Raw genomic sequence first — 25132 nt, forward strand, 5'->3', positions numbered from 1 at the left:
GGGCTTTTTGCTTGCTCCGTCCCGTCCGTGTCGCGCGGCTTACACGGAGCTGTGGGGCCCCCGGCCGGGCCTTGACATTGTTCTGGTGGGGCCGTGGCGCCGGCCTTGATATTGTTCCCGAGACAAACATGGTGTCGATGCTCCAGCTGCGCGCCGCACGCAGACGCCTCAACGTCGTTTCCGTGCCCAACATGCATGTCAAGGCGGGTCCCAAGTCTGTCGGAATCTGTCAGATCAAGTACACGCAGGAAGACCTACTCGTGCCAAAGGTACAACCTACGTTTTTACGCCGTCGTCTGGCGGCGCCCGGGACGGCCGGGGAGGCGCGGCCACCACGACGCCGAACCCGGTCTGGTGACAGCTTCCCTTCCCTTCTCCCCACTCTCTTCCCTCCACACCCATCCATCCTTACAATACATCGCGGCTCCCTCCGCCTGTGTAGCTATTTCGAGACCCCAGCCGCCCGCCCCTGGACGACGGCTGATCTGCAAACGGGCGGCCCGCCGCCGGCAGATGCCGGCAGCCCACGCAACGCGATCGCCGCTTCTGCCGACTCCAACACCACCGCTGCAGGGGATCATTACCGAGTCACCGCCTAACGCAGCAGAGCATGCGCAAGGTGCAAGGACAAAGAGACAGGCCCGCCATTCAGTCCGTCTTTCCGATTGTGATCGCCATGACACCTAACTCCGGCGCTGTTCCATGACGTGATACTAGACTCGATACTGCACTGGTGGCGTAAGGCGGAGACGGCTCGTCGTTGCCGGCACACCATGCATATGACACTCTGCAGGCGACGGTCTCGAACCTGCCGCCCGCTCCATTTCCTCTGCCGATCTTGGTTCACTGTGCAAGCCGGCGTCCTGGCCGAGGCCAACTGACTCGCATCCCTTACGATGCCATGCCCATGCCCTGCCCAATCTTCCGCACAAGCGCCTTCTTCAGGTACCACTCCCGCGCGAGAGACCTTGTCATCTTGGCAAACACGACGGGAGAAACGCGCCCACGCTCCACGGCACGCCCCAGCATGAAGATGGCGTCCCCGAGCGCCCGCTCCTCCGCTACCAGGGTGTAGAGCTGATTCGATACTACCGTGGGAGCCACCAGAAGCTCGTCAATGTCCGGCGCCGGATGATTCTTGGAGCTTTCAATGACGCCATCCGCCTTGCGCAAGGCCTCGTGCAGAATATTAGTGTTTGATGTCAACACATTGGACAGCTGGGTGAGCTGGCTCATTTCCGACTGAAGAGCCGGCACAGCTCCCTGCATCGCCATCCGCTGCGCTCTGAGCCCGGCCAAACTTGAGTCGTTCTGCTGCCGGCTGCGCTGCCGGATAGAGGCCAGCGTTTGGGCCAGCTGCCTTAGCAGCGCGTCCTTTTCCGGGTTCGGCGGTATGGGGGGCGCCGCGACAGCCGACTTGGGGGGCACTTCGAGTGTCAAAGGCTCGTCGAGAATGTTGGGCAGCGGAGGGGCGGCCTGGGGTGGCTGCTGGGGAACCGCGGTTCCATTCCATGCTGCCGGGGCCGCTTGCCAGTGCCCTTGCGGTAAATATGCTGGAGGGTTTTGTTGCGCGTACGGAGGCACTTGTGTCCGATTATCTGGCATGGAGTGAGGGTTCGGACCGGAAGTCATTGCCGGTCCAGCAACGTGCCGAGGTTGGGGTTGTTGCGTGTGCTGCTCGAGTGACGGCGGTGGTGGTTGAGGACGGTAGCCTGCAGGACCAGCAGTCTGTGCTTGCGGAGGAAGGGGGGGGACAGAGTCATATCGTGATGATACTGGGGAGGAATTCGCAGCGGCAACTGGTGGACTGCGGTACGACGGGGAATGAGGCGAAAGCGGCTCTTGATGAGGCTTGGGGGGCGGTCGAGGCGGATGGGAGTCGGAGGAGTTCGGTCGAGGCTGCGTCTGAGGTGTCGGCGGCGCCATTTCGGGCGGCAACGGAGGCACAGGGGGCGGCGTCGGCGTCGGTCGAGCGCCGGTCGTCGGGCGCTGCGCCTGCCGGGAGATGACCGGTGGCTCCTTGGCGAAGACGTCGGACAGCACAATGAGGAAGTCCTCGATGGTCGATTTCTGCGACGCGGTCAGCGACACGCCTCGCCCGAGCTCGGATCAGGCCACGTACATCCCAAAAGTCGGTCCACCGCACCAGGTAGGGGTGATAGACCTGGCCCTGGGGGTCGACGTGCTGGCCAGGGCGGACCATCATGGTCTCGGTCGGCGTGACGTAGACGAGGGGAGGCTCGCGAGGATAGGCGTGGGGGACCCATATCGAGAGAGGGAAGCGGTACGTGTTTGCGCGGAAGATGACGGGTATCGTGCCTGAGATGTGCAGCAGCAAAGCGCTGGCGCCGTTGGGGAAGGCTGCGGGCTCTTGGGTCAGGCTCATGCGTCGAGTCTTGGGTCGGGGAAGCTTGGGAGATGAGGAGATTGAGGGGTGGTCGGGTGGACGAACTGTGTACATCGGTTCGCGGCGACAGGGTGCTGAAGCGGTTCAAGACGCGCGCGACGTCGCTATATGTTCGGTTGACATCGTGGTATTCCTGGCCAGGCAGACGCAGCGCGTTCAGTCAGCTTGCGGTGATGATGACGATGACGACGTTACCAACAGCAGGGGCAGCGCAGCGGGGATCAAGACGTACACTGGTGAGAACGCTGTAGAGCCAGTTCAGGACGTGTTGCTGGACGGGCATCGTCGCATCGCGTCGGAGCCGGCGTCGTGCAGGCCCCTGGTCCGTGAGCGACGGGGCGGAGGTGGGAGATGAAGAGGTGAGGTTGAGGAAGGCTAGGTGAAGCTCTCTCCGCATGAGCTTCCATGACAGTGGGCAAGGAAGGCACGCCGACCTGAGCCCAACAGCGAGGGAGCTTGGAGGTGGGGCACTCACCACTAGAGAAGAGGTACCCAGCACGCATAGGCACCGAGGCGGCTGCTCTTACGGCGCGCGGGCGGCAAAAGGCCGGGTGCCCAGCTTCATCTACGAGCAAGACTTGACTACCCTGTACTTCGTATACTGTAGCATTGCGTCGTTGGCGATCGCATCATCCCAATCAGATGAACAGGACTCGCAGGCCAGGCTCGGAGCTGAGTTGGATAAAGACAAATCTTGTTCGGCAGTGATATCTACATTTTAACAGTAGCTAGCACGGGGTGATTGTGGGAGGATCGTCGCATGCACCACTGCTCGCACAAGATGAGCCTGCAAGATTACGTGCGTTGTGGTGTAAACGATTGAAATGACGAATTCACATGGCGAGATGACGCTGATGCCAACGTCTGCCTATAACAGATTGATGAATCTTGTTACGTAGGTAACGAGAGCCGGTGACCAGGCAGGCAGAAGAACGCAATTGACAAACCGAGCTGATGTTGTCATTCCGTTTTGGACGGCACTTGGCATCACTGGAGCATCGGCTCCCTCATCGTAGCTATACATACGCGGAGCTATCGATCGGTTGGACACATGGATCGCAAGCCAACACGGCACTAACCTGGATCTTGGTGCATGCCCTTCCTGGCGGCCTCTTTGTTTGTGTGCCTGCTCGCCGACGGCCATGCCAAGGTTCGGGCCAATGACGATGAGGGCGACAACCAAGAGAACATACATGAACAGGTTTCCCGAGGAACTCAACGAGCCAACCCCATGACCGGCGGGCGGCTCTCCCTCACCGGAGGAGAGCGGGCGAACCGGTCTTTGGATCGACGCGGGCCGGCTCTGTCAAAATGCTCAATGGGCCACAAAGGAACAATCCACTCCTATTCGCCAGGTGCTACTCATAATTCAGCAGCTTCCTCGTGGCGCATCTGCTGTTTGGGCTGGTGCCAGCCGGCGGCCCGGGTCCGGGCGGTGGGGCTTCGGCTTCTCGGGGGTGGCGGACGATCGTGGTGAGAGGACATTGGGTTTGGAAGGGGGGGGGGGGTGCTACCTAGTATGCTGTGAACTCGCAAACCATCATGGTCCTGGGCTGCTTTGGGGATTCGGTCCGGGGTCATCGCCACCTTACATACATGGCTGTGCTGCTGCTGTGATGCGATGGCAGCACCCGAGGCAGGCGGTGGGCGGACAGAAAACTGTCATGGCTGATGACGAATACTTCGTGCGTACTTCGTATATAGTGGTTTTGGTCCTGCAAAGACAAGACCATGGGCTGGCCTAGGAGGCAAGACGGTAACTACTACAGGTACCAAGGTAAAGACGAGGAGCCGGTTGGCAGACGTTGTTGCTATAACCTTGCGTCGTCGTGCGAGGTAAGTACCGAACAATGATGTGCTACTTACCAAAGAAGCCTGAGAGAAAGTGCCTTGGAGACCCATTGGCGCATCAACGACAATGCCAGTGTGGCTTTTGCTCACGATCGCAGCGGCAACGGCAGCAGCCATATGATTTGGAATCGAATCCATCACGCCGATGAATGCGCCGGCTGTACTCAAGTACAACCAGGCGATGGAGTCCAACAACAACAACCTAGGGAGCCCGCGATGCTTCGGTCCCGCGAACTGGCCGCCCGTTGGTGGAAGTTGGTCCAGCAGCGGTCGGTGCCCACTGGAACTCACTGATGGGGTCCACTGTATTCGCACGCGCGCGCAGGGCCAAAGTGCCCGGGCGGGCATCCACGGGCCAGGCGCGCTTCCATTGGCTTGCTTCCATGGAGGCTATTATCACGGGGAGGCGCGGGAGGACCTGCAACCGTTGTGAATGGACTCTAGACTTCTAGAGGTACGTATAATAACCTGTGCTGAATGGTCCCGGTCGGGCAATTGAAATCGGAGGGTATTACTAGTGCCAACGGTTTTCCGAATGCCCTGTTTGTTGTCTGTTCTGCGATAGGGACAAAGACCCGGGAGCGCGACGCAGCCTGCAGAAGCACGTGCAGCCCAGACCATGCCCTTTGTTGCATGCGTTCGTTCGTTGGATCCATCCCGTTCCATGGCCGCGGAGACACGGCAATTGCTTTTTTTTTTTTCATCATCAGAGTCTTGCAAGGTTTCCGTGCAGAATTCGTCATGGAAACGTTGTGTGGGCGTGCGCCCAACTCATGGGTCCCTCACCGCAGCATTGGTCTGGTGGAATCGGAATGTATTCGCAAGTTGACATCGATTTAACTTACTACTAAGGTAGTTACATTAGTACTTGGTACTCAACGGGACCATGTGAGACCATGCGTCGCTCGCCATTGCCTCTTCCGCTCGACACGACACGATGCAATCAACGACGACCGCCTTCCGCAGCCCGTTTCAGGCAGGGCCCACCGATAGGACCACGCGCTAGAGAGCGCCATGTGTCTGGCCCATCTGTCATCGGGCTATTGTTGGGCGCGGTTCGTGGGCGATGGTCCCGCGTGCCGGGAGCTATTCAATTCATCGGCGGGTGCCGGCCATGGTGCCTGCCGGCCGTTGGGCGTTGAATGGGCGAGGCATTGTTGTGTTGGCGCCAGGGAGTCTGCCATGTTTCGGGGCGGTGCGTGATGAGCTGCGGTGGGCATTGAGAGTCCTTTTTGGTGTTGCGAATAACAAATAACGTACCGGATGAAGGTGGTTATGCGGGTTCCGTGGTACTGTACAGTAGGTACTGTGACAAGAAGTTGGAAAGTAATACGTGGGCGTCCCGGTGATGCATGGCGTGACGAGATGCATACACCAACGCGGAGACTCTGCTGCGCCGTACATGGTATGTACATACTTTACTTGCATGCGCTGGATGCACGACATGTCTTGCCCAACCGCACTAGTAGAGCGCAGTTGCCGCAATGAGAGCGACGGCAGCACGCCTGAGGGCTCGCACGAATTACTACCTGGTAGTAAGCTGGCAGTTGAGAGATACTAAGTGTTTTGACTTGCAAAGGGCGTACTAACTTGGCGTGCAGTACAGTTCCAGTAGGCTACCTTGCCTACTAGCCTATCCGGCATCTGCGTTTGTTTCTAGGCCACCTAGGCCCGCGAGAGCAAGCAGCAACGGGCTTGGCAATACCAAGATTGATAACAACCCCCTCACTTGAGAGGATAATATAGTAGGTATGTTACTGCTGTCCCTCAAATCAAGTCACTTTTACGTTAGTACGTACTTGCTACGCACCTACCTGGTACCGACAGACAAACGAAAAATATCGGGCAACCTTGATGATGAGATTGGAAATCCAGATCGCCCGCCCCACATGCACACGCCTTTTGTCGGACCACCTGTTTCCATTTCTACTATGTACGTACGTACGCACGTCTGCTAGTTACTGCCATAATAATAGAGCCAAAGAGCCGCGGGAAACCTAAAGTGGGCTTTTTTTTTTGCCCGGCTCTTTCTCTCCTCTTGGCCCGAATTCCCGAGCTTTCCTCTAGGCGTTAATATACCTCATCGTCCCGGCCCCCGAAGTCGCAACTCGCTTCAACTTCTCAACAACTTTTTTTTTCCCGCGTGCCTGTCGCAAACGCCGCTCGTGCAGCCCGCCGACGCCACCCAGCAGCCACCGTGACGAAGCTTCTTCTTCTTCGTCTCTTTGGCGACCGGACCGACTGATGACAGCGTCTCGGCGCGACGCACAGAGGTGGCAGTACGCCCAAGTAGTACAAACTACGGAGTAGAGGTTGTTGCAGGCCCTTCACCACCGCCCGTCACCATCACCACCACCACCGCCGCCGCCGCCACCACCATGTCTCCTACTTCTCCTCTTCCCCCTCCCATCCCCGTCCTCGAAGACTATGGCCTCTCGCCCACCACCGGCTTCCTGCCGCCGACGCTACCGCTGACGCGCCTGCCGGACCCCTACTACAACAAGTGGGAGGCCATCGCCGCCAACCTCCAGGCCCACGTCCTCAGCCGGCGCCTCCGAGGCGTTGTCGACAGCCTACCCGTGCTGTCGACCGTCGGCCTCGAGCACGACGCCGAGTGGCGCCGCGCCTACTCGCTGCTGTGCTTCATTGCCCACGCCTACATCTGGGGCGGCGACGCCCCCGCCGACCGCCTGCCCGCCTCCGTCTCCGTGCCGCTGCTCGCCATCGCAGCCCGCCTCGAGGTGCCTCCCGTCGCCACCTACGCCGCCGTCTGCCTGTGGAACTTCAAGCCGCTCTTCCTCGACGAGCCCATCGACAACCTCGAGAACCTCGCCACCCTCAACACCTTCACCGGCTCCATCGACGAGTCGTGGTTCTACCTCGTCTCCGTCGCCATCGAGGCCCGCGGCGGGCCCATCCTCGCCCTCATGCTCACGGCCTTTGGCGCCGCCCGCCGCGACGACGCCCGCACCGTCACCCGCTGCCTCTGCGCCTTTGCCGAGCGCCTCACCGACCTGACCATCATCATGCAGCGCCTGTACGAGAGCTGCGAGCCCGCCACCTTTTATCACCGCATCCGCCCCTTCCTCGCCGGCAGCAAGAACATGGCCGAGGCCGGCCTCCCCCGTGGCGTCCTTTACGAGGACGGCTCCGGCACCGAGACGTACCGCCAGTACGCAGGCGGGAGCAACGCCCAGAGCAGCCTGATTCAGTTCTTCGACATTGCCCTCGGCATCCACCACCGCGCGACCGGCGAGACCCCGGCAACGACGACGACGACGACGGGCGGTGGCGCCGCGCCGCCCCCTCCGTCCTCCTCCACCACCACCAAGCACGGGCACGGCTTCATCCACGAGATGCGCAAGTACATGCCCGCACCGCACGCACGCTTCCTCGAGGACGCCACGCGCGCGGCCAACCTTCGCGAGTACGTTGAGGCGCATCGCTCCGACCGCGCCCTGTGTCTCGCCTACGATGCCTGCCTGGCCATGCTGAGTTCCTTCCGCGACAAGCACATCTCCATCGTCACGCGCTACATCATCAACCCCTCGCGTGAGGCCCGCGCCCGCAGCCGCTCCCGCGCCGCCGCCGACGACGACGCGCCCGCGCGCAAGCGCATCAACCTCGCCACGGCCAGCAAGATCGCACCGGAAAAGGGCGGCCAGCGCGGGACCGGCGGCACCGCCCTCATCCCCTTTCTCAAGCAGGCCCGCGATGAGACGAGCGAGCCGGCCGTCGAGGAGTGGACCAGGCGCTTCATGAAGCGCAAGATGGGCTCCGGCGGAGGCGGCGCCGACTTTGGCGGCAGCGGGCGCGTGGACATGCTGCTGCCGCAGCCCGCGGCGGCGCTGGACAAGGAGAACGTCGTCGACGTCAAGGGCCTGGCGTGGTCGTGGACCATGGAGGATGACGTCGGAGGCATCTGCATGGTGTAGTACCAGAGGCTGGAGCACCTTGTCACTTTCCATGCACGACTACTAGTGCCGTACTCGGTACCTATTGTTGTTGCTCTGCATGTGAACCCCTGCCAGGCTGATTTGATGATGAGATTGGGTCAATGTCTCACTGCCACGCCGGGTACGAACAGCCGAGGTTTGCGCCACGTCGAAGGCACACGCAGACGAAGCAAGACGGACACACACTCACACACACACGGAGAGAGGTAGAGGGAGGTCGAGCAGAAGAGAGAGAGAGAGAGACACACACACATCCCACCTCATAACTAACACATCCACTCCACGCCGTCCTTCTTCCCACACTCATGAGCCCGAGGGGGCCGCCGGAAAGCTCCCGTCATCCTGCCTGACGCACCCGCTAATGGCCGTCAGCGCCGCGGGGCACTTGACCTGCTCAAACGTCAGGTCTGGGTTGTCGGCGTTGAGGAACCAGTCGAAGCGCCAGTAGCAGCCGGCCTTGAGCTTCTGGGGCATCCCGTCGCATTCGGCGCGCGACGACACGCCGCCGTACTGCGCGCCCGGGATGCCGCCGAACTCGGGCGTGCAGCCGTCGAAGAGGCCCACGCCGGCCCCCGGGATCATGAGATCGAAGTGGTTGCTGCCCAAGTCGCCGCCCGTGTTGGTCGACTGCACGACGAGCGTCTTGCCCGCGACGGGGCCGGATGTGAACTTGAGACTATTCCCACGCAGGGCTGGTCAGCCTTTTTTCCTTCCTTTGGTGTTGTAATTGTGCCCCCGACGCGAAATCATCTCCTCGCTTCCACCAGAGCACCACCATTCGCAACTCAATTATTTGTGTTTCTGCCCAGAAGAAAGGCAACATGAAACGAAGGACACAAGCCTCGGCGATTCAACACAGAGACAGTCAGGACGAAAACGAACAAAAAGACAAAGACGTACGCATAGCACGCGCAGCACCAGCTCGACTCTGTCCCGCCACTTATCGCCGTGGCCGCGAATCCGTACGCCAGCCCGTCGTCGACGGCAAACGGCGAGTTGTTGGTGCAGGCAAACGCTGGCCCGCCGCTGCATCCGCTCTGCGCGTCGGCGTCGCCCAGCGGGCTGTCGTTCTTGTCGCACGTGGTGACGGGCGCGCTCACGGGCGCCTTGCCCGGCCACGCGCACGACGGCTTGCAGCAGTCCCAGTAGCGCGTCGACTTGCCGGAGCCCGAGGCTGCGAGGGCTGCCCGCGGGAGCCCGGCGGTGGCGGCGGCGGCGGCGGCGAGAAGAGTGTCCTTGAAGAGCATGATTGGGAGAAAGAGTTGAAGGCAGAGAGAGATGAGGGCGCGAAAAGACCAGCACACTGAGCGGAGAGCAATGATGTTTATGAATGCTTGTATGATATATCCAATGCATAGGACCGCGGTGCGTGCATCTAGAAGCGAAGCCCATATGGCGGCGACCAGTCTCCCTTTATATACAGCATTTCCTTTTCCTTTTCCATACCAGCAGGTCACCTCTTCCAGTGCCATGGTAGAGGCCTCTGTAGGCAAGGAGAAGACAACCCAACCCGTCTAGTTCTCCCGCATCGAGCATGTGACGTCCGGCCGGCTATTTCTCCCACCAGTGATTATTACAAAGGAGTACAGCACCAAGGCAGCGACCACCCTCCACCCGCCTAGGCAAGCGCCTAGATCCGAAACGCCCCAAGATCGTCGCGCTGGCGGAGTGTCGCGCCGTCTTCCCGTGGCGGCCGCCGCCCGCGACGACGAGAACGCGCTCTATGCCTGCGTGTCCTCTGCCCACACGGTTGGCGCTTCTCTGGGATGATTTGCTGATGGACGGATGCCGCAGGAGGCGCATACGCAGTAACGTTTGTAAGTGAGGTACTGGACGCGATGTACCTAGTGGCGGACAAACTGCCGTCTGGGGGATATCCCTGGCGCCGGCTGGGGAGTAGCTGGTAGTGTGGCGCGCCTCGCCTGGGGTAATAAGTCTGCGGGGAAGATGAGAGGCTGTAGGATAGTGACGATGGTCAACGAGGCTGCCACATTTGGTTATGCAGCCATCAGGGCATTGACCGCCGTAGCTTCTTCCAAGTATCGCGGTACAGTTAGCCGGATCACATGCCGCGCGGAAAACAGAGATCCCCCAAAGGCACCGTGATATACTTGGCAGAGGTCGTCGTCCGGGCAGGGCTTGCAGATGAAACGGGAGTCGGTCCGATCGCGGGGAGGAGGGCCAGCGGCGCGACGGGCCGGCGTGGTAAACGGAAAGACAACAGGGAGGCGCGCGATAGGTATGTAATGTAATGCGCTTGCGATATATATTCACCACGCTGCGTTTGTGATGGACTCGTCGATGACGCATGATGGGAGATGGTGCTGCGCTGAAGTCGGCGGCGCGCACCCATCGTCCCGTCTCGTCACACGGCATTGAACCACATGGCAGCGAGTTCGAGTCGAGTTGCGAGCGTAGGAATAGTATCAACGTTAGTAGCTACCGTGGACCAGAGAGCAAAAGGCACTAATACCTTCTAACTCACCCCAGACTCTAAAATGGTGAACTGATCCCTCTCCGAGTCCAGCCTGGCCAAGACATCAAACGGCAGAGTGACCATGGGCGTCGTATGCCCAATATCCACATTCAGCAAAATAGGAAACTCCTTCTCCTTACCCCTCTCCCCCTCACACAGCAGCTCCCTAAAAACACCAGCAAACTGCTCCCTCCGCTCCTCCGTATCATATCCAAACGCCCTGCCCACCACCAAGCCCGCCGCCTCCTCAAACACGCCCTGCGCGAGCAAGTCCGCGACCGCGATGCGCACGAGGCTCACGTCGTCGCCGCTCTCGTCCCCCTGGGACGTCTCCAGGAACACGATGCGCCCGCGCCAGTCGGGCGCCAGGGCGCGCACGCCGTTGAGCCGCGGCACGGTGAGCAGGAAGCCGCCGAACAGGCGGCCCTCGGCCTGGCCGCGCCGGAGCCAGTGCCATGGCGGCGCGGGGACCACGTCCTGGACGGCTGTGGAGGCGGGGTCGTGGAAGAAGAAGGGGGGCGCCTTGGGTGCGTAGACGGCGGAGCGAGGGACGTCGCCGAGCGGCACTGGCGCTGCGATGGCGTTGAATAGGGACCGCACGCAGAACGCGAGCGGAGACGCCTCGTCGGTGATGTCGTCCGCCGTGCCGAGCTCGGGTATGGCGCTGGGCCCGTAGAAGGTGCGCAGCCCGACGAGTCCATACAGGAACCAGTGCAGGCCCGTATTGTCTGACATGCCGACCACGATTTTCGGATTCGCCCGGATACCTGCGTGTAGCTCTCGATCACGGAGCAGGACGGGGAGCAGTTCGGTGAAAGCCCCGCCGCCAATGGTGCAGATGACGGCGGAGATGCTAGGGTCCAGGAAGGCGGAACGAATCTCTGCGTGCCGGTTCGCGATGGACGATTGGATGCAGCCTTGATCTGGCGTGAAGAAGATGCGGACTTGGTAGCCTCGGCTGGATAGTAGTGCCTCTGAGCGAGCGATGGCTGCGGGGAAGACGTTGTTTAGTCGAGACGAGGGTGATATAAAGGCAATCGTTGCGCCGGCCTTTAGAGCCGGAGCAGTGATAACGGACGGCATGTTCGCTGGGAATTTGCCCCTTGATATGTCGGTTAGCGGGTATGATGCTCTGTCTGGTCGTAGGGTTGTCGGGATGCTCGCGTCCGACTTATAAGTCGGCTTGAATGATGGAGGGGCAGAAGATGCCCCAGAAAACATGATGCGGGGTGTGATCTGTATTAATGGCAAACACATGTCTTCTTCCATTTTCGGATACTACAAGTGCTTCGTATACCCAAGGCAACCCCAAGACGATCCGGCCCGCGCGCCAGGATCAGGGGCTAACTGAATCTCCGGGTTGGGCTCAAGCAGCAATGCCTTCTGACCCGTCTACTACTCGACGAGCCAGTCGTAGTCACAGCGTCATGGAGTCCCATTCCTACGCCATCCGTAAGACTCAACATGTCTCATTGAATAATACTAACAACCTTCTGAAGCTCGAGGTAGCGCATCGCCCGCCCGCCGGGCTGTGTCAGCTGCAATGACCTTGATACTTGACCGTCGCGCTACTACCCACGGCTCACATAATCCATCTTAAGAATGCTCTCAACGTCGCCCTGGACCTCAGGATGGTCGATGGCCAGCTGGGTCAGGGTGGCCTTGATGTGCTCACCGTCCTCGCGCTTGGCAGGTCGAAGCCCCCCGTACTCTGCATAAAGAACGCTCTCAACAGCGCCCTTTATGTCGGGATGGTCGATAGCCAGCTGGTTGAGCTTGTTGATTGTCTCGTGGTCCTCTGTCGGGTGGGTGTCAGTGACACAGTCGGTCTACATCACCGGTGCATGCAAAACACATACCGCTGGTAAGGGGGGCGGCAGCTGCCGCGGCGAACAAAGCCGCAAGAGTCAGAACGCTGGAGTAACGCATGGTTCGAGTGCAGATTTCGGTGGAGAGGTGATGAAAGGATAGATTCCGATGTTCGCAGCGCTGAAGCTTAGAGGAACTAGATTCTTCGATGTTGAGCAGTGAAGAGGGCCGTATCAAATGACCCAGCGGCGAGAACAACTGTTCTTATGCTGTCTGTAGAGCTGCTTCGCGCGAGCTTCCGATTACATGATTGCTCCTACAACCGAACCTACCCGATGCGTATCATTGAGAGGATGCGCATCCCTAAAGGTAACATGAACTTTTGGCCAGCACAGACAGACTCCAAGCTTCTCGGCTGGCATCTGCCCGGGCCTAACCCTAAGTTTCCACGTCGCGATACCCTTCGTTCAATGAGCGCAGTCGCATTCTCCCAAAAGATGCCGGTGTCTACTGCACACCTGCTTCAGTGTCCAAGAATTTAAGTTCGCGGCTAATAACGGTGCCCGGGAAATGAACCGGTTCCTGCGCCTCAGGGGCCATCGTTGCCAACAAGTGTTGTTGGTCAGATATTCGAAACGTCGGCAAGGCAAAATACGACATCAACGTAGCATTGTCAACCGTTTTACACACATGAACGGTACAGCGCAGTACCCGCCAAATAATAGAGTTAAAGTCCCGGACATGAAAGCTGGGTAGGCTCAGAACCTAGGCATTGACCAGGGTCGGGTCCGTCGGTTCGTTGCTCCGCCCGGATGCACGTCAGCGTAGTATCACAGGCCGTCTGGGCAGCAACATGCTTTGCCAGAATTCGGTCATGTTTTTCGTTCTTCCGTAGAAGCACGTATCATAGCCTTTAATGGCAAGTTTTGGTCGATATTGATATCCCTCTGGCAAAACCAACCACCAATTTGCAGGACTACACGTGGGAGGGCAAGAGGTCGTTGCTGGGCTTGTGCCCGTTCAAGTCAAGACCAAGAGAGCACCCCAAGCCAGCAGAGCTTCGTATCATTTGCGCGCGCTTTGAGCCTTTATTCTGTACATTGAGTATTTGCTTGCATCGTCGCGCAGCTTTGGGTCATTCTTCGTCTACAACATCGAGGTAAGGCAATGTTATGGTCCAGCTTGTGAATCACTTGCCCTCGATTTTGCACTACACTACCCACGACGTGAGGCTCATCGAGATACGCGCTATCCTTGACTTGCCGAGCCGTCGCTATGGATTGTAGCTTCGAAAAGGAGATTCCGAAATCGCCTAGGAGCTCCTGCTCCCAAGAGGACCAATCCACCATTGGTCTCCTGACAGAGCTGCGATACACTCCTCGGCAGAAGAAAGCACCCTTCACATGGCAATGGGTCTTGTACGCCACCATCATTGTGCAAACTATAGCGCTTGTGGTAGCCATGGGGTTCATCTGGGCTTCCCCGGATCCCATCCTCACTGTTTGGTGTATGTCCAGCCTATTGTTGCAGCCCAGCCCCTTCGAAGTCATGCTTAAGAGGAGATATAGCTCCCGCTCGTGACGTTGTCACACAAAAGATGGTTACGAGCACACCGTATTTCTACAACAGGAGCCCCTTTCTCGGCACTAATACTACACAAGTCGATGCACTATGGGACGATCTTTATGATGGTGCGTATCTTCAACACCACGAAAAGGTTACTTACTATGGCTGATCTGGTTGTATACAAAACTTCTAGCCGGGTTGATCAGCGTGATTTCCGAAAACGAGGCGTCCAAACTCCTCAACAAAACCCGCGCTGCTCCTAAAGCACCAGACCTATATCTCGTTCAACTCCAAGTGTTCCATGACTTGCACTGCCTCAATCTCATCCGGAAATGGGTCTACATGGACGTGTACCCCGACCAGGCGGAATGGGTCGACGGCAGATTGAACCACGACACTGTGAATGCCTTGCACGTTGGTGCGCACTACCCTTACTCGCCAGACCACCGGCTTGCTGAGTACTGACGATCACTCACGCAGATCATTGTATTGATGCTCTTCGGCAATCGATCATGTGCACGGGTGACATCACGCCGAGGAAGTTCGCCCCCCACGACAACGAGAGGCAGTACTACGTGTACCCCGACATCTACGTAACGCAAGTGTGCCGCAACTATGAAGCCATTCGCGACTGGGCCAAGGGAAGGAGAGTAGTCGAGTGGATGATGAGCTTTGACGAGGAATGGGAGCGCACTAGGTTCGACACTTCTCTGCCGTGATAGTCTCTAGAGTTTTTGCACGGACACTACATGCCTGTGCCGTGCGGAAATGCATCTTGTCAGTTTGGCTCACCAGCGCTTCTACCTCGCGACAAGATCGTGCCCCATCTTCATGGACGAAGCAGCAGTGCGTGTGAGCGAAATGGTGCGATACTTTGAACGCCCCCAAATGGTGGCGCCGCCTGTCCATTCGCAGTCTCATAGATCCCAGAGAAGTCACCGACATTGGGAGCAGCTCCGTACTTGTTCCCTCGTTGTCGCCTTCACGTGTGCATGCTGTCGCCGGCACTTGTCGGGGCAGCGCAGGCTACCTACGTAACACGGAGAAAGAGATGGGAATGATCACGCTGCGCAGGTCGGCAAACCAGGCCGACGCCACGTGCCAGGAGACATCAGTTGCTCGGAAACACACTGCGACGATTTTCCAAGAGCACGTTCAAGAAGCTTCCATTTTGGTAAGGTTTGCATGTGTTTTATAGTGTGCCGAGCTGGAGCAAATTCCCAGCGTACCTAAACATCCATCACTGAAGTGACAGGCAACAGTGGAGGTTCTCGGTTTCCTCAGAACCGAAGCTGCAGGGGCACAGGGCCGGGGAGCGACTGCGCTGAAGCGGCCCACTGTTGCCGCCACAGGCACCCGTGCTTGCGGGGACCGGGCCAGGAGGATATGTACCTACTCATTACCAGCTTAGCTAATCGCCCACGCAGACACTGACGCCGCTAGGCCAACTGCAGACTAGCGCCCTAGAGACTCTCCTCCACGGCGCGTCAAAGCAAAGCAGCGACAACTCGGTGGCACTTCGTCGTCAAAACTTCTGCACAACACGCATCTCGAGCCTCGACGCTCGCCCATCGCCTCCATCGCCTGCCGCTCGTCGCCCGCATCAGCCGTCGCTCATTCCTGGGCTGCGCTTGCCGATGCCCACGCGGTGCCACAGGCGCCAGGTCCAGCACTGACCCGCCCTCGCTCATTTCGCACCGCCTGCCGAGCATCGCGCCCCGTCGAGTGTCAACGGCGCGCGAGGACCGACGACCGTGCTCTCTGAGTGACGGGACCCGCCTGGCGCACGCGGCTCGAAAAAATCGCAGGCACAGAGGACAGACAGACGCTCGGATAGCGTCACGGACACCATGGCGGACTACGAGGACGACTACGACTACGAAAACTACGGCGAGGAGGAGGAGGAGGGCATCACGCCCGAGGACTGCTGGACCGTCATCTCGTCCTTTTTCGAGACCAAGGGCCTCGTTTCCCAGCAGACCGACTCTTTCGACGAGTTCACCCAGACGACCATTCAGGACCTTGTCAACGAGTACTCGACGATTCAGCTCGACCAGCCGAACCCGCCCTCGCCCAATGGCGTCAAGATTGCCCTGCGGCGATATGAGATCAAGTTTGGCCATGTCATGGTGTCGCGCCCGACCATCTCCGAAACGGACGGCACCGTGACGTCCCTGCTCCCGTACGAGTGCCGAGACCGCAACTTGACGTACGCCAGCCCGTTGTACATCAAAATCACCAAAAAGGTCCACGCCGCCATCGAGAAGGAGGTGCCGCTCCACGAGATGACGGATGCGCAGCAGGAAGAGCTGGCCAAGACCGGCAAGCATCCCACGACTTTGATCTGGGAGGCCGAGGAGACTGGAGAGAACGAGGCAGAAGAAGACGAGGAGCAGAAGCACCCTGGCAAACCCTCGAGCTGGAAGAACATGGTTTTCGTCGGCAAGCTGCCCATCATGGTCAAGTCCAAGATTTGCCATTTGAGCCGCGAGTCCGACGAGAACCTCTTCATGGTCAACGAGTGCCCCTACGACCAAGGTGGCTACTTTGTCATCAACGGCAGCGAAAAGGTGCTCATTGCCCAGGAGCGGTCCGCCGCCAACATTGTCCAGGTCTTCAAGAAGGCCCAGCCGAGCCCCTACACGTACACGGCCGAGATTCGAAGCGCGCTGGAGAAGGGATCCCGCCTCATTTCCAGCCTCATGCTGAAGCTGTACGGCAAGGGCGACTCTGCCCGTGGCGGCTTCGGCCAGACCATTCACACCACTCTCCCATTCGTCAAGTCTGATCTGCCCGTCGCCATCGTCTTCCGAGCCTTGGGCGTCGTTTCTGACGAAGACATCCTCAATCATATTTGCTACGACCGCAAGGACAGCCAGATGCTGGAAATGCTGCGTCCCTGCATTGAAGAGGCCTTTTGTGTCCAGGACCGAGAGGTGGCGCTCGACTTCATTGGAAAGCGAGGCAACCGAGACCAGGCTGGTCTCGGTCGTGAGAAGCGTGTGCGAGTGGCTAAGGACATCCTGCAAAAAGAGACGCTGCCTCACATCTCCCAGGCCGAGGGCAGCGAGACGAGAAAGGCCTTCTTCCTCGGCTACATGGTGCACAAGCTGCTGCAGTGCGCTCTCGGCCGACGCGAGCCTGACGACCGCGACCACTTCGGCAAGAAGCGCCTCGACCTGGCGGGTCCATTGCTGGCCAAGCTGTTCCGTGGCATAATGCGCCGCATGAACACCGAGCTCGCAAACTACCTGCGGCGATGCGTCGAGGGCAACCGGCACTTCAACCTGGCAGTGGGTATCAAGCCCGGCACGCTGTCCAACGGCTTGAAGTACTCCCTGGCCACGGGCAACTGGGGCGATCAGAAGAAGGCCATGAGCTCCACGGCCGGTGTGTCTCAGGTGCTGAACCGCTACACGTTCGCCTCGACCCTGTCGCATCTGCGGCGGACGAACACGCCCATCGGTCGTGACGGCAAGCTGGCCAAGCCTCGCCAGCTGCACAATACACATTGGGGCCTTGTCTGCCCGGCTGAAACGCCAGAGGGACAGGCTTGCGGTCTGGTCAAGAACTTGTCTCTCATGTGCTACGTCAGTGTCGGCTCGCCGGCGGAGCCGCTCGTCGAGTTCATGATCAACCGAGGCATGGAGGTGGTGGAGGAGTATGAGCCGCTGAGATACCCCCACGCGACCAAGATCTTCGTCAACGGAGTCTGGGTTGGCGTGCACCAAGACCCAAAGCACCTGGTGAGTCAGGTGCTGGACACGCGGCGGAAGAACTACCTTCCGTTTGAGGTGTCCCTCATCAGAGAGATCAGAGACCAAGAATTCAAGGTCTTTTCCGACGCGGGCCGAGTCATGCGGCCCGTCTTCACCGTGCAGCAGGAAGATGACCACGAGACGGGCGTGGGCAAGGGGCAATTGGTGTTGACCAAGGACCTCGTCAACAGGCTTGCCAAGGAACAGTCCGAGCCGCTAGAGGACCCGAGCATGAAGATGGGCTGGGAAGGCCTTATCAAGGCCGGCGCCGTGGAGTACCTGGATGCGGAGGAAGAGGAGACATCCATGATCTGCATGACGCCCGAGGACCTAGAGCTCTACCGCCTGCAAAAGGCTGGCGTTGCAGTGGACGATGACCCTGGCGATGATCTTAACAAGCGCCTGAAGACGAGGACTAACCCGACGACACACATGTACACTCACTGCGAGATTCACCCCAGCATGATCCTGGGCATCTGCGCCAGCATCATTCCCTTCCCAGACCACAATCAGGTAAGTCCTTCATTCGCTTCTTGTTGGGTGTGCTCACGTCACTGACGGCTGCAGTCCCCCCGTAACACCTACCAATCCGCCATGGGTAAGCAAGCCATGGGCTTCTTCCTCACCAACTACTCGCGCCGCATGGACACCATGTCCAACATCCTCTACTACCCTCAGAAGCCGCTGGCCACGACGCGGTCGATGGAGTTCCTCAAGTTCAGAGAATTGCCCGCAGGCCAGAATGCGATAGTAGCCATTGCTTGCTACTCGGGCTACAACCAGGAAGACTCCGTCATCATGAACCAGAGCAGCATCGACCGTGGCCTGTTCCGCAGTCTCTTCTTCCGGTCGTACTCGGACCAGGAGAAGAAGGTCGGCCTCAACTACACCGAGGTGTTTGAGAAGCCGTTCCACCAGAGCACCCTGCGAATGAAGCACGGCACGTACGACAAGCTCGACGAAGACGGCATCGTCGCGCCGGGTGTGCGTGTGTCGGGAGAGGACATCATCATCGGCAAGACGGCGCCGATCGACCAGGAGAGCCAGGATCTGGGGACGCGCACCATGGTGCACCAGAGACGCGACATTTCCACGCCGCTGCGAAGCACCGAGAACGGCATTGTCGACTCGGTCATCGTGACGGTCAACGCGGACAATGTCAAGTACGTCAAGGTGCGGGTGCGGACGACCAAGGTGCCGCAGATTGGCGACAAGTTTGCGTCTCGCCACGGTCAAAAGGGTACGATTGGCGTCACGTACCGACAGGAGGACATGCCCTTTACGCGGGAAGGCGTCACGCCCGACATCATCATCAACCCGCACGCCATCCCGTCGCGAATGACGATTGCTCACTTGATTGAGTGTCTCCTTAGTAAAGTTTCCACGCTGGAGGGCATGGAAGGTGACGCCACGCCCTTCACCGACGTCACGGTGGACTCGGTGTCAGAGCTACTGCGCAAGCACGGATACCAGTCTCGCGGCTTCGAGATCATGTACAACGGTCACACGGGCCGCAAGCTGAGGGCCCAGGTCTTCTTCGGCCCGACGTACTACCAGCGTCTGCGCCACATGGTGGACGACAAGATCCACGCGCGAGCCCGCGGTCCGGTGCAGATCATGACGAGACAGCCCGTGGAGGGCCGAGCGCGAGACGGTGGTCTCCGATTCGGAGAAATGGAGCGTGACTGTATGATTGCTCACGGTGCGGCCGCCTTCTTGAAGGAGCGTCTGTTTGAGGTGTCGGACGCGTTCCGAGTCCACATTTGCGAGATTTGCGGACTCATGACGCCGATTGCGTAAGTCCTCTGTGCCGGCAAGACGAGTAACGTGAGCTGACCTTGCGCAGGAACCTGTCCAAGCAGTCGTTCGAGTGCCGCCCGTGCAAGAACAAGACCAAGATTGCGCAGATCCACATCCCGTACGCCGCCAAGCTCCTGTTCCAGGAGCTGCAGTCGATGAACATTGCGGCGCGCATGTTTACGAACCGCTCTGGCGCGTCGGTGCGCTGAGCTGGATGCGCAACGGCGCAGAGAGGCCAAGACGAGGAGGGCGGTGTACAGGCGGAGCACGGGGAGTTTAAAGGACAAGAATGAATATAAAGCATCCCCCTTTGACGAGGCTGGCTCTGAGGGGACTGGCTCGAGGGGGGTCGAGATGAGGCGCATGCATTGATGGGGAACGGGTTGGTTGCTTCTTCTTACTCGCTGTCTCTTGTCACACTATAAGTGCCCGGCGCACCCTGGGCGCGTTGTATCAATAGTAGGATAATACACAGGGCAACGCCAAATGAGTATTGTACAGTGAAGTGTGTTGTGTGGTGATACAGGTCCTGTTGGTACAAGTGCGTAGCACGATCGAACCGTCGCGAGGGCGGCTCCTCCTTGTGTTTCTATCTCGGGGCGGGCGCCTTGCCGTCGTCTGTTTCTGACGTCGAGTCGCGGACCGTCTGATGCTGCTTGTACTCTTGCTCGAGGGCGCGCTGCATGTCGAAGTCGAGCTGGCGCTCGCGCTTGACGCGCTGCTGCTCCAAGTCGCGGACGACGCCTTCGTGCATGGCCTAGGTTGTTTGATGGTGTGTCAGCCTAGATTCCTATTCGGGTATTTCTTTTGTCGATTCGTTGATTCATTGGGTGAGAGAAGGATGGAAGGGGAGGAGTAGGAGGAGGAGGAGCAAGAGGCAAAGGAGGAGCGGCAAGAGGCAAAAGAAGAGCAAGAGGCAAAAGAAGAAGCAAGCGGCAAAAGAAGAGCAGTAGGCAAAAGAGTAGCAAGTTGTGAAAAGAGGAGCCCACTACGTACAGCCTGCTCAGCCTTTTGCTGGAAATGCACAAAGACAATGGTGGCGGCGGCGAAGAGCGAGGTGCCCCCGAGGGTGAGCTTGGAGGCGCGCGACATTTGACGGACGTGCTGTCTGACCAGCCAGCTGGTTAGCGGGTTTCTTCCCTCTCTTCTGTGCAGGCCGGTTTGTAGGTGGTGGTGTCGCGGGCTCGTCGTCGAGGCTCTCAAAGTCGATACGGCGCCCGAATCATCGTACGGGTGTCTGCCTGGCTGTATGTATTCTGTGCGTGATCGGTCGGGTGGAGGTTTTTCTTCTAGTCGCTTGGGAAGGGGAGGAGACGTATGGCAAGGCGGAAAGGGGAGGATTCGAGGTGGTGGACGGAGGAGAGGTATGAAGAACGACCGAACGAGGCTGCGATGCGCGCGATGGATGTTGGTTGAATTTCGGGTCCGGCGCTGCGGCGATGGGTGGTGTCGGGTGCTGTGGTGCCGTGCAGTCCGGTGCGGTTCAGAAACCTGGAAAGCTCCAGGCTACTCACGGCGCCGGCGGTGGGGCTGCCGTTGCTGGATGGGAGCTGGAGACGCTGCGCTGCGGGCAGGGTGCTAGGGGAAGGCAAGGTACTTGCAATCCTGCGGAATATGGGCTGGCGAGCAAGTACTAATAACTCTCCCTCCCTAGCCTCGTTCGTTACAGGTACCAGTAACCAACGCCAGCTCGTCGGCGGTTCGCTGAGACCCGGACGCACCTGCAGGTGCCTCTGGTACCTCCCGACAGCTGCAGTGGCTGACCTGCCGTCATCCTCCACCTCAACCACACATCCCTCATCCACGACAGCTCTCGTCCTCTAGAAACCGCCTCCCCTTCTGCCTTCGCTCGCATCTCGCCGCCGCCGCCCGCACCGAACACGAACCTGCCCGCGCGCCCGACGCACACACGAGCGGAGCCGTCTCTACCTCATAACCCCCCCAACCGACGACCGACGCCGGGTTGCCTATCCCCATCCATACATCCGTCCACCACTCTCCCGCCCATCATGGTGCGTTGCGCCGCGCTGCACCCCAGCTCTGCCCTGCCAAATACCCTCCTCTCGCCCCCGCGGGGTGCACAATGAAAGGGGAACCCAAAGCTAACGGCGATGCAGTCGGCCCAGAACTCGGCGGGCATCCAGACCCTCCTCGACGTGCGTAACGCCGCCCCCGAACCCCCATTCCTCGCTGGAGTCGTGGCTTGCGCAATTACTACGTTCGCCCGCTCGCCCGAGCTGAGGACGAGATAGACGCGGGAATGCTAACGAAGCCGAACCGCGCAGGCTGAGAGGGAAGCGTCCAAGATTGTCCAGAAGGGTGCGTCGCGCCTCTCCCCCGCTTCCACGTCGCACCTATACCTGTGCACCACCTCCACTGCTGCTCTCCGCTTGTCATAGCCGTTGTTGTCCTCGCTAACTCGTGCTCGCTCGCTGTCACACTAGCCCGAGAATGTCGGTAGCTCCCGTATCCTTGTCCCCTTCCGCCCCGACGAAGACGAGCGCCGGCCAAGGCAGCAGTCAAAGAAGGCAGCAAGAAACGAACAAATGTAAAACGGAGAGATGTGCTGACCGTGTATGGGCGTTGGGCGACAGTCCGGACGAAGCGCGTCAGAGAGGCCCGCGACGAGGCCAAGAAGGAGATTGCCGAGTATAAGGCCCGCAAGGACGACGAGTTCAAGAAGTTTGAGTCAGAGGTACGCCGGCCATAGCCCACGCCATGCCACCGCATCATCTCATGCCCCCCTCCGTCCTCTCCATCTTCACAAAAGGCGACGCGGACACGGAGACAGACTGGCGAGCAGACAGATGCTGACGCTCGCCCCGCTACAGCACAGCAGAGGCAACAAGGAGGCCGAGGACGAGGCCACCAAGGAGGCTGACAAGGAGATCAAGGCCATCAAGGACGCCGGCCAGAAGGGCCAGGCCGGCGTCGTCAAGAATCTCCTCAGCGCCGTCTTTGACGTCAAGCCTGTGCCGCCTGAGAAGGCGTGATTTGGTCGTTGCACGAACAGACGGACGGATTGAGGCTCCGGCGTGTACATGGCGTATGTGCATGCGTGAGTGTGTGTATGTGCGACGGGTGGATGAAGAAGGGGGCGTGTAGCATTGTTTCAATGGAAGGAGGCGCGGTCGTGGTGGCGGTGATGGCAGCCGACACGGGCTGATGGGGACCTTGTACGTCCTCCAGCCATGGATGCATGGATGGCCCTGTTTTACATGAATACATACACATCGTTACAGAGACGTTGGCACGAGTCTATATTTTCACTCCAGGAACTCGAGCAACGCCCCCAACATGTCGCTTAGATCCTTGCTGTCCTCCTCCTGGGTATCCAATCCGGCCCGCTGCTCCTTGATGACGGTTCCAATGGCCGCGAGGTCTTCGTCGCGCTCCGCCAGCAGCTGCCGGATCTTCCTGCGCGCGCCCGCGTCCTCGGCCACGAGCCACGCCAGCGAGGCATCGATCTGCTGCAACGTGAAGAGCCCCGCGTCCAGCCTCCGCGACAGGAGCTCCACCTCGGCCTCGTCTGGGTCCGTCGTCGCGTCGTCGTCGTCATCGGGGTCCTCCCGCCGCCGCCTGTGCTCCTCCTCGGCGCGGGCGACGCGGGCGCTGTACTCGCGGTGCAGCGCCACCAGCTTGGCGGCCTTGGCGTAGTCCTTCTCGACGAACTTGGCCAGCGTGCGGATGCGCTCGGGCGAGGTCGCGGGCAGCAGGCGGAGCATCGAGGCCAGGATGCCGAGCAGGTGCTCGAGGAAGCGGTGGTCGTGCGTCTTGCCGAAGAGCGTGAAGATGCCCTTGAGGCCGCCCGCCTCGACGAGCTTGGAGCACACGGCGCCGCCGGCGCGCCCCCCGGCCGCGTGGTCGAGGAGACGCAGGGCCGGGGCCTTGCTCATCTTGCCCTCCCGGAGCATGATGAGGCACAGCTCGACGCCCTCTGCCTCGATGAACTTGTCCTTGCCCGACGGCTCGTCGGCGAGACACGTGAGGGCCTCGAAAATGTTCTCCATGTATTCCTCCTCCTCGCCGCCCTTGTCGGGATCGCGTTTCCGGTAGGGCGCCACGAGTTGCAGCAGCGTGTCTGTGGCGTCCTGGTCGATGATGCGCCGCCGAGACTCGGGGGATGACTGGGCGAGGATGGCGAGGATCTCAGCCGCGTACTGTTTGTTCTGGGAGACGACGGATTCCTTGCGCTGAATGCGCTGCAAGAGCCACTTTAGTAGTGCCGCCTCGCTACCGACACGAGTGGCCGTTGCGGACCTCGAGCAGAGGTTCTCGAGGATGCCGAGCGCATAGTAGACGCCGTTGCGATCCGTCTCGTCGTCTTCGTTGAGGCGCGAGAAATTGGACACGAGTAGGCCCACGACGTCGCCGTCGATCAGGGCGTCCACCAATGCGTTCCACTGCTCATCCTCGGCGGCGACGTCCTCGTCCGTCAGCTCACCAATAATCTCCATGACGTCAATGGCAATGTCCGTGTTGTCGTGCGCAAGCAGACCGGCCAGGTTGGCGACGCACCCGAGCTTAACAAACTCAGGATACAGGTCCGGGTGCTCGGACAGTATAGACAGGCTCTTGATGTCGGCGTCGAGGTCGCCTTCGCTGCCGATGAACTTTTGCGGCTCGCTCTCGAATTTGGCGCGCAGCTCGGCGTTCTTGGCGATGCGCTTCTCGAGATTGGCGGCCGTCTTGCGCAGCCATGGGACGTCGATCTTCTCGGGGCCCTGGTCGGCCTCACCGGCTCCCTCTACGTAGTCGAGGATCTGGGACTCTTGCTTGGTGATGCCGCCGCCAAAGAAGCGGCCTTCTTCATCATCGCCATCGTCATCGTCGCCAGGTGGCATCGCGGGGCCGAAGTCGCCATCGTCGTCGGGAGGTGCCGCTGGCCCGGCCTCCTGGTCGTCGTCGTCCGGCTCGTCTTGCACGTGGGCGTGGCGGCTAGAGCCGTTGGCGCTCAGCTTGCTGGACTTGTAAATCTCGTCTGGGGGTAGACTGTCAGCAGCAGTATGGCAGAACACCAGCCGAGGGTCGGGTGGGACGAACTAGGGTCCTTGACGGCGTCCAGCTTCCGCTTGCTGGGCACGCCCGCATTCTGGCTGGACTGTCAGAAACTCGAGCCAAACGCACGGGCTGGCAGGGCTGTACCTTGAAGATGTCGTCGACACTGGCCATGATGATGCGGTGCGGTGCGGTGCGGTGCGGTATCGCCCGCCAGCCCGACTGATGATAAGCGCGACTGGTGCGCGAATGCGCGAAATGAGCCGGCGTGACTCCCGATCGTGTGCCCAATAGAGATTGATGGCCGACGTACGGCGTGACGACGTCTCGAGCTGCTACGCGCCGAGGAGCTCGCTTTCAGCTGGCGGCGAGATACGTCGTGCGTAGGAGCTTTGAGGGTGGGATGGTGGTTGGATGGAAGCTCGATAATGCAGCGGACGGACCTCTGCAGCTAAACTGGAAACGGCAGTGGGCACCAAGCCGTAATCGGATGGCGGCAAGATACTAAGTT

The 25132-nt window shown here is 59.8% G+C and overlaps 10 protein-coding genes across 10 annotated transcripts; 4 read left to right on the top strand and 6 right to left on the bottom strand.

Moving 5' to 3' along the window:
• Positions 1-228: 228 nt before the first annotated feature.
• On the bottom strand, positions 229-2690 carry STP22 (suppressor protein stp22 of temperature-sensitive alpha-factor receptor and arginine permease; the record flags this gene model as incomplete). The annotated part of the gene is made up of 4 exons (XM_047982828.1): positions 229-2070; positions 2123-2361; positions 2453-2540; positions 2640-2690. The coding sequence occupies 4 exons, from the start codon at positions 2688-2690 to the stop codon at positions 892-894; spliced, it is 1557 nt and encodes a 518-aa protein (XP_047838796.1). The 3' UTR covers positions 229-891.
• A 3558-nt stretch (positions 2691-6248) lies between these two features.
• BNA2_1 (Indoleamine 2,3-dioxygenase) lies at positions 6249-9639 on the top strand. Its single transcript, XM_047982829.1, has one exon. The coding sequence runs from the start codon at positions 6637-6639 to the stop codon at positions 8191-8193; it is 1557 nt and encodes a 518-aa protein (XP_047838797.1). The 5' UTR covers positions 6249-6636; the 3' UTR covers positions 8194-9639.
• On the bottom strand, positions 8518-9461 carry JDV02_001860 (uncharacterized protein; the record flags this gene model as incomplete). The annotated part of the gene is made up of 2 exons (XM_047982830.1): positions 8518-8890; positions 9115-9461. 2 exons carry the CDS (start codon positions 9459-9461, stop codon positions 8518-8520), a joined length of 720 nt encoding a protein of 239 aa, XP_047838798.1.
• A 1051-nt stretch (positions 9640-10690) lies between the features above and the next one.
• On the bottom strand, positions 10691-11773 carry JDV02_001861 (uncharacterized protein; the record flags this gene model as incomplete). Its single annotated transcript, XM_047982831.1, has 1 exon — positions 10691-11773. One exon carries the CDS (start codon positions 11771-11773, stop codon positions 10691-10693), a length of 1083 nt encoding a protein of 360 aa, XP_047838799.1.
• A 163-nt stretch (positions 11774-11936) lies between these two features.
• Positions 11937-12820, bottom strand: JDV02_001862 (uncharacterized protein). The gene is made up of 2 exons (XM_047982832.1): positions 12550-12820; positions 11937-12488 (listed from the first exon to the last, which is right to left on the bottom strand). Exons 1-2 carry the CDS (start codon positions 12617-12619, stop codon positions 12262-12264), a joined length of 297 nt encoding a protein of 98 aa, XP_047838800.1. The 5' UTR covers positions 12620-12820; the 3' UTR covers positions 11937-12261.
• A 954-nt stretch (positions 12821-13774) lies between these two features.
• JDV02_001863 (uncharacterized protein) lies at positions 13775-14784 on the top strand (the record flags this gene model as incomplete). Its single annotated transcript, XM_047982833.1, has 4 exons — positions 13775-14006; positions 14161-14190; positions 14259-14483; positions 14546-14784. 4 exons carry the CDS (start codon positions 13775-13777, stop codon positions 14782-14784), a joined length of 726 nt encoding a protein of 241 aa, XP_047838801.1.
• An 812-nt stretch (positions 14785-15596) lies between these two features.
• Positions 15597-20106, top strand: RPB2 (DNA-directed RNA polymerase). Its single transcript, XM_047982834.1, has 3 exons — positions 15597-18336; positions 18391-19619; positions 19670-20106. Exons 1-3 carry the CDS (start codon positions 15916-15918, stop codon positions 19830-19832), a joined length of 3813 nt encoding a protein of 1270 aa, XP_047838802.1. The 5' UTR covers positions 15597-15915; the 3' UTR covers positions 19833-20106.
• Positions 19999-21082, bottom strand: JDV02_001865 (uncharacterized protein). Its single transcript, XM_047982835.1, has 2 exons — positions 20620-21082; positions 19999-20380 (listed from the first exon to the last, which is right to left on the bottom strand). Exons 1-2 carry the CDS (start codon positions 20713-20715, stop codon positions 20213-20215), a joined length of 264 nt encoding a protein of 87 aa, XP_047838803.1. The 5' UTR covers positions 20716-21082; the 3' UTR covers positions 19999-20212.
• Positions 21083-21403: 321 nt separating this feature from the next.
• Positions 21404-22899, top strand: JDV02_001866 (Triacylglycerol lipase). Its single transcript, XM_047982836.1, has 6 exons — positions 21404-21635; positions 21741-21779; positions 21909-21942; positions 22068-22076; positions 22218-22318; positions 22455-22899. Exons 1-6 carry the CDS (start codon positions 21633-21635, stop codon positions 22614-22616), a joined length of 348 nt encoding a protein of 115 aa, XP_047838804.1. The 5' UTR covers positions 21404-21632; the 3' UTR covers positions 22617-22899.
• JDV02_001867 (uncharacterized protein) lies at positions 22720-25022 on the bottom strand. Its single transcript, XM_047982837.1, has 3 exons — positions 24769-25022; positions 24667-24715; positions 22720-24604 (listed from the first exon to the last, which is right to left on the bottom strand). Exons 1-3 carry the CDS (start codon positions 24793-24795, stop codon positions 22890-22892), a joined length of 1791 nt encoding a protein of 596 aa, XP_047838805.1. The 5' UTR covers positions 24796-25022; the 3' UTR covers positions 22720-22889.
• Positions 25023-25132: the final 110 nt, after the last annotated feature.

The sequence above is a fragment of the Purpureocillium takamizusanense genome, chromosome 2 (assembly GCF_022605165.1).
Source record: "Purpureocillium takamizusanense chromosome 2, complete sequence".
In the NCBI taxonomy this organism is placed as follows: domain Eukaryota; kingdom Fungi; phylum Ascomycota; class Sordariomycetes; order Hypocreales; family Ophiocordycipitaceae; genus Purpureocillium; species Purpureocillium takamizusanense.

Coding starts and splice junctions, on each gene's coding strand:
- RPB2 (XM_047982834.1), top strand. CDS start 15,916: ATGGCGGACTACGAGGACGACTACGACTACGAAAACTACGGCGAGGAG. Junction 18,337..18,390: donor CCTTCCCAGACCACAATCAG/GTAAGTCCTTCA, acceptor TGACGGCTGCAG/TCCCCCCGTAACACCTACCA. Junction 19,620..19,669: donor GGACTCATGACGCCGATTGC/GTAAGTCCTCTG, acceptor GACCTTGCGCAG/GAACCTGTCCAAGCAGTCGT.
- BNA2_1 (XM_047982829.1), top strand. CDS start 6,637: ATGTCTCCTACTTCTCCTCTTCCCCCTCCCATCCCCGTCCTCGAAGAC.
- JDV02_001866 (XM_047982836.1), top strand. Junction 21,780..21,908: donor GCATCCAGACCCTCCTCGAC/GTGCGTAACGCC, acceptor CGAACCGCGCAG/GCTGAGAGGGAAGCGTCCAA. Junction 22,319..22,454: donor TCAAGAAGTTTGAGTCAGAG/GTACGCCGGCCA, acceptor GCCCCGCTACAG/CACAGCAGAGGCAACAAGGA.
- JDV02_001865 (XM_047982835.1), bottom strand. CDS start 20,715: ATGTCGCGCGCCTCCAAGCTCACCCTCGGGGGCACCTCGCTCTTCGCC. Junction 20,381..20,619: donor AGCAAAAGGCTGAGCAGGCT/GTACGTAGTGGG, acceptor CAAACAACCTAG/GCCATGCACGAAGGCGTCGT.
- JDV02_001862 (XM_047982832.1), bottom strand. CDS start 12,619: ATGCGTTACTCCAGCGTTCTGACTCTTGCGGCTTTGTTCGCCGCGGCA. Junction 12,489..12,549: donor TGCCGCCCCCCTTACCAGCG/GTATGTGTTTTG, acceptor CCCACCCGACAG/AGGACCACGAGACAATCAAC.
- JDV02_001867 (XM_047982837.1), bottom strand. CDS start 24,795: ATGGCCAGTGTCGACGACATCTTCAAG. Junction 24,716..24,768: donor GTGTCGACGACATCTTCAAG/GTACAGCCCTGC, acceptor CAGTCCAGCCAG/AATGCGGGCGTGCCCAGCAA. Junction 24,605..24,666: donor GGACGCCGTCAAGGACCCTA/GTTCGTCCCACC, acceptor GTCTACCCCCAG/ACGAGATTTACAAGTCCAGC.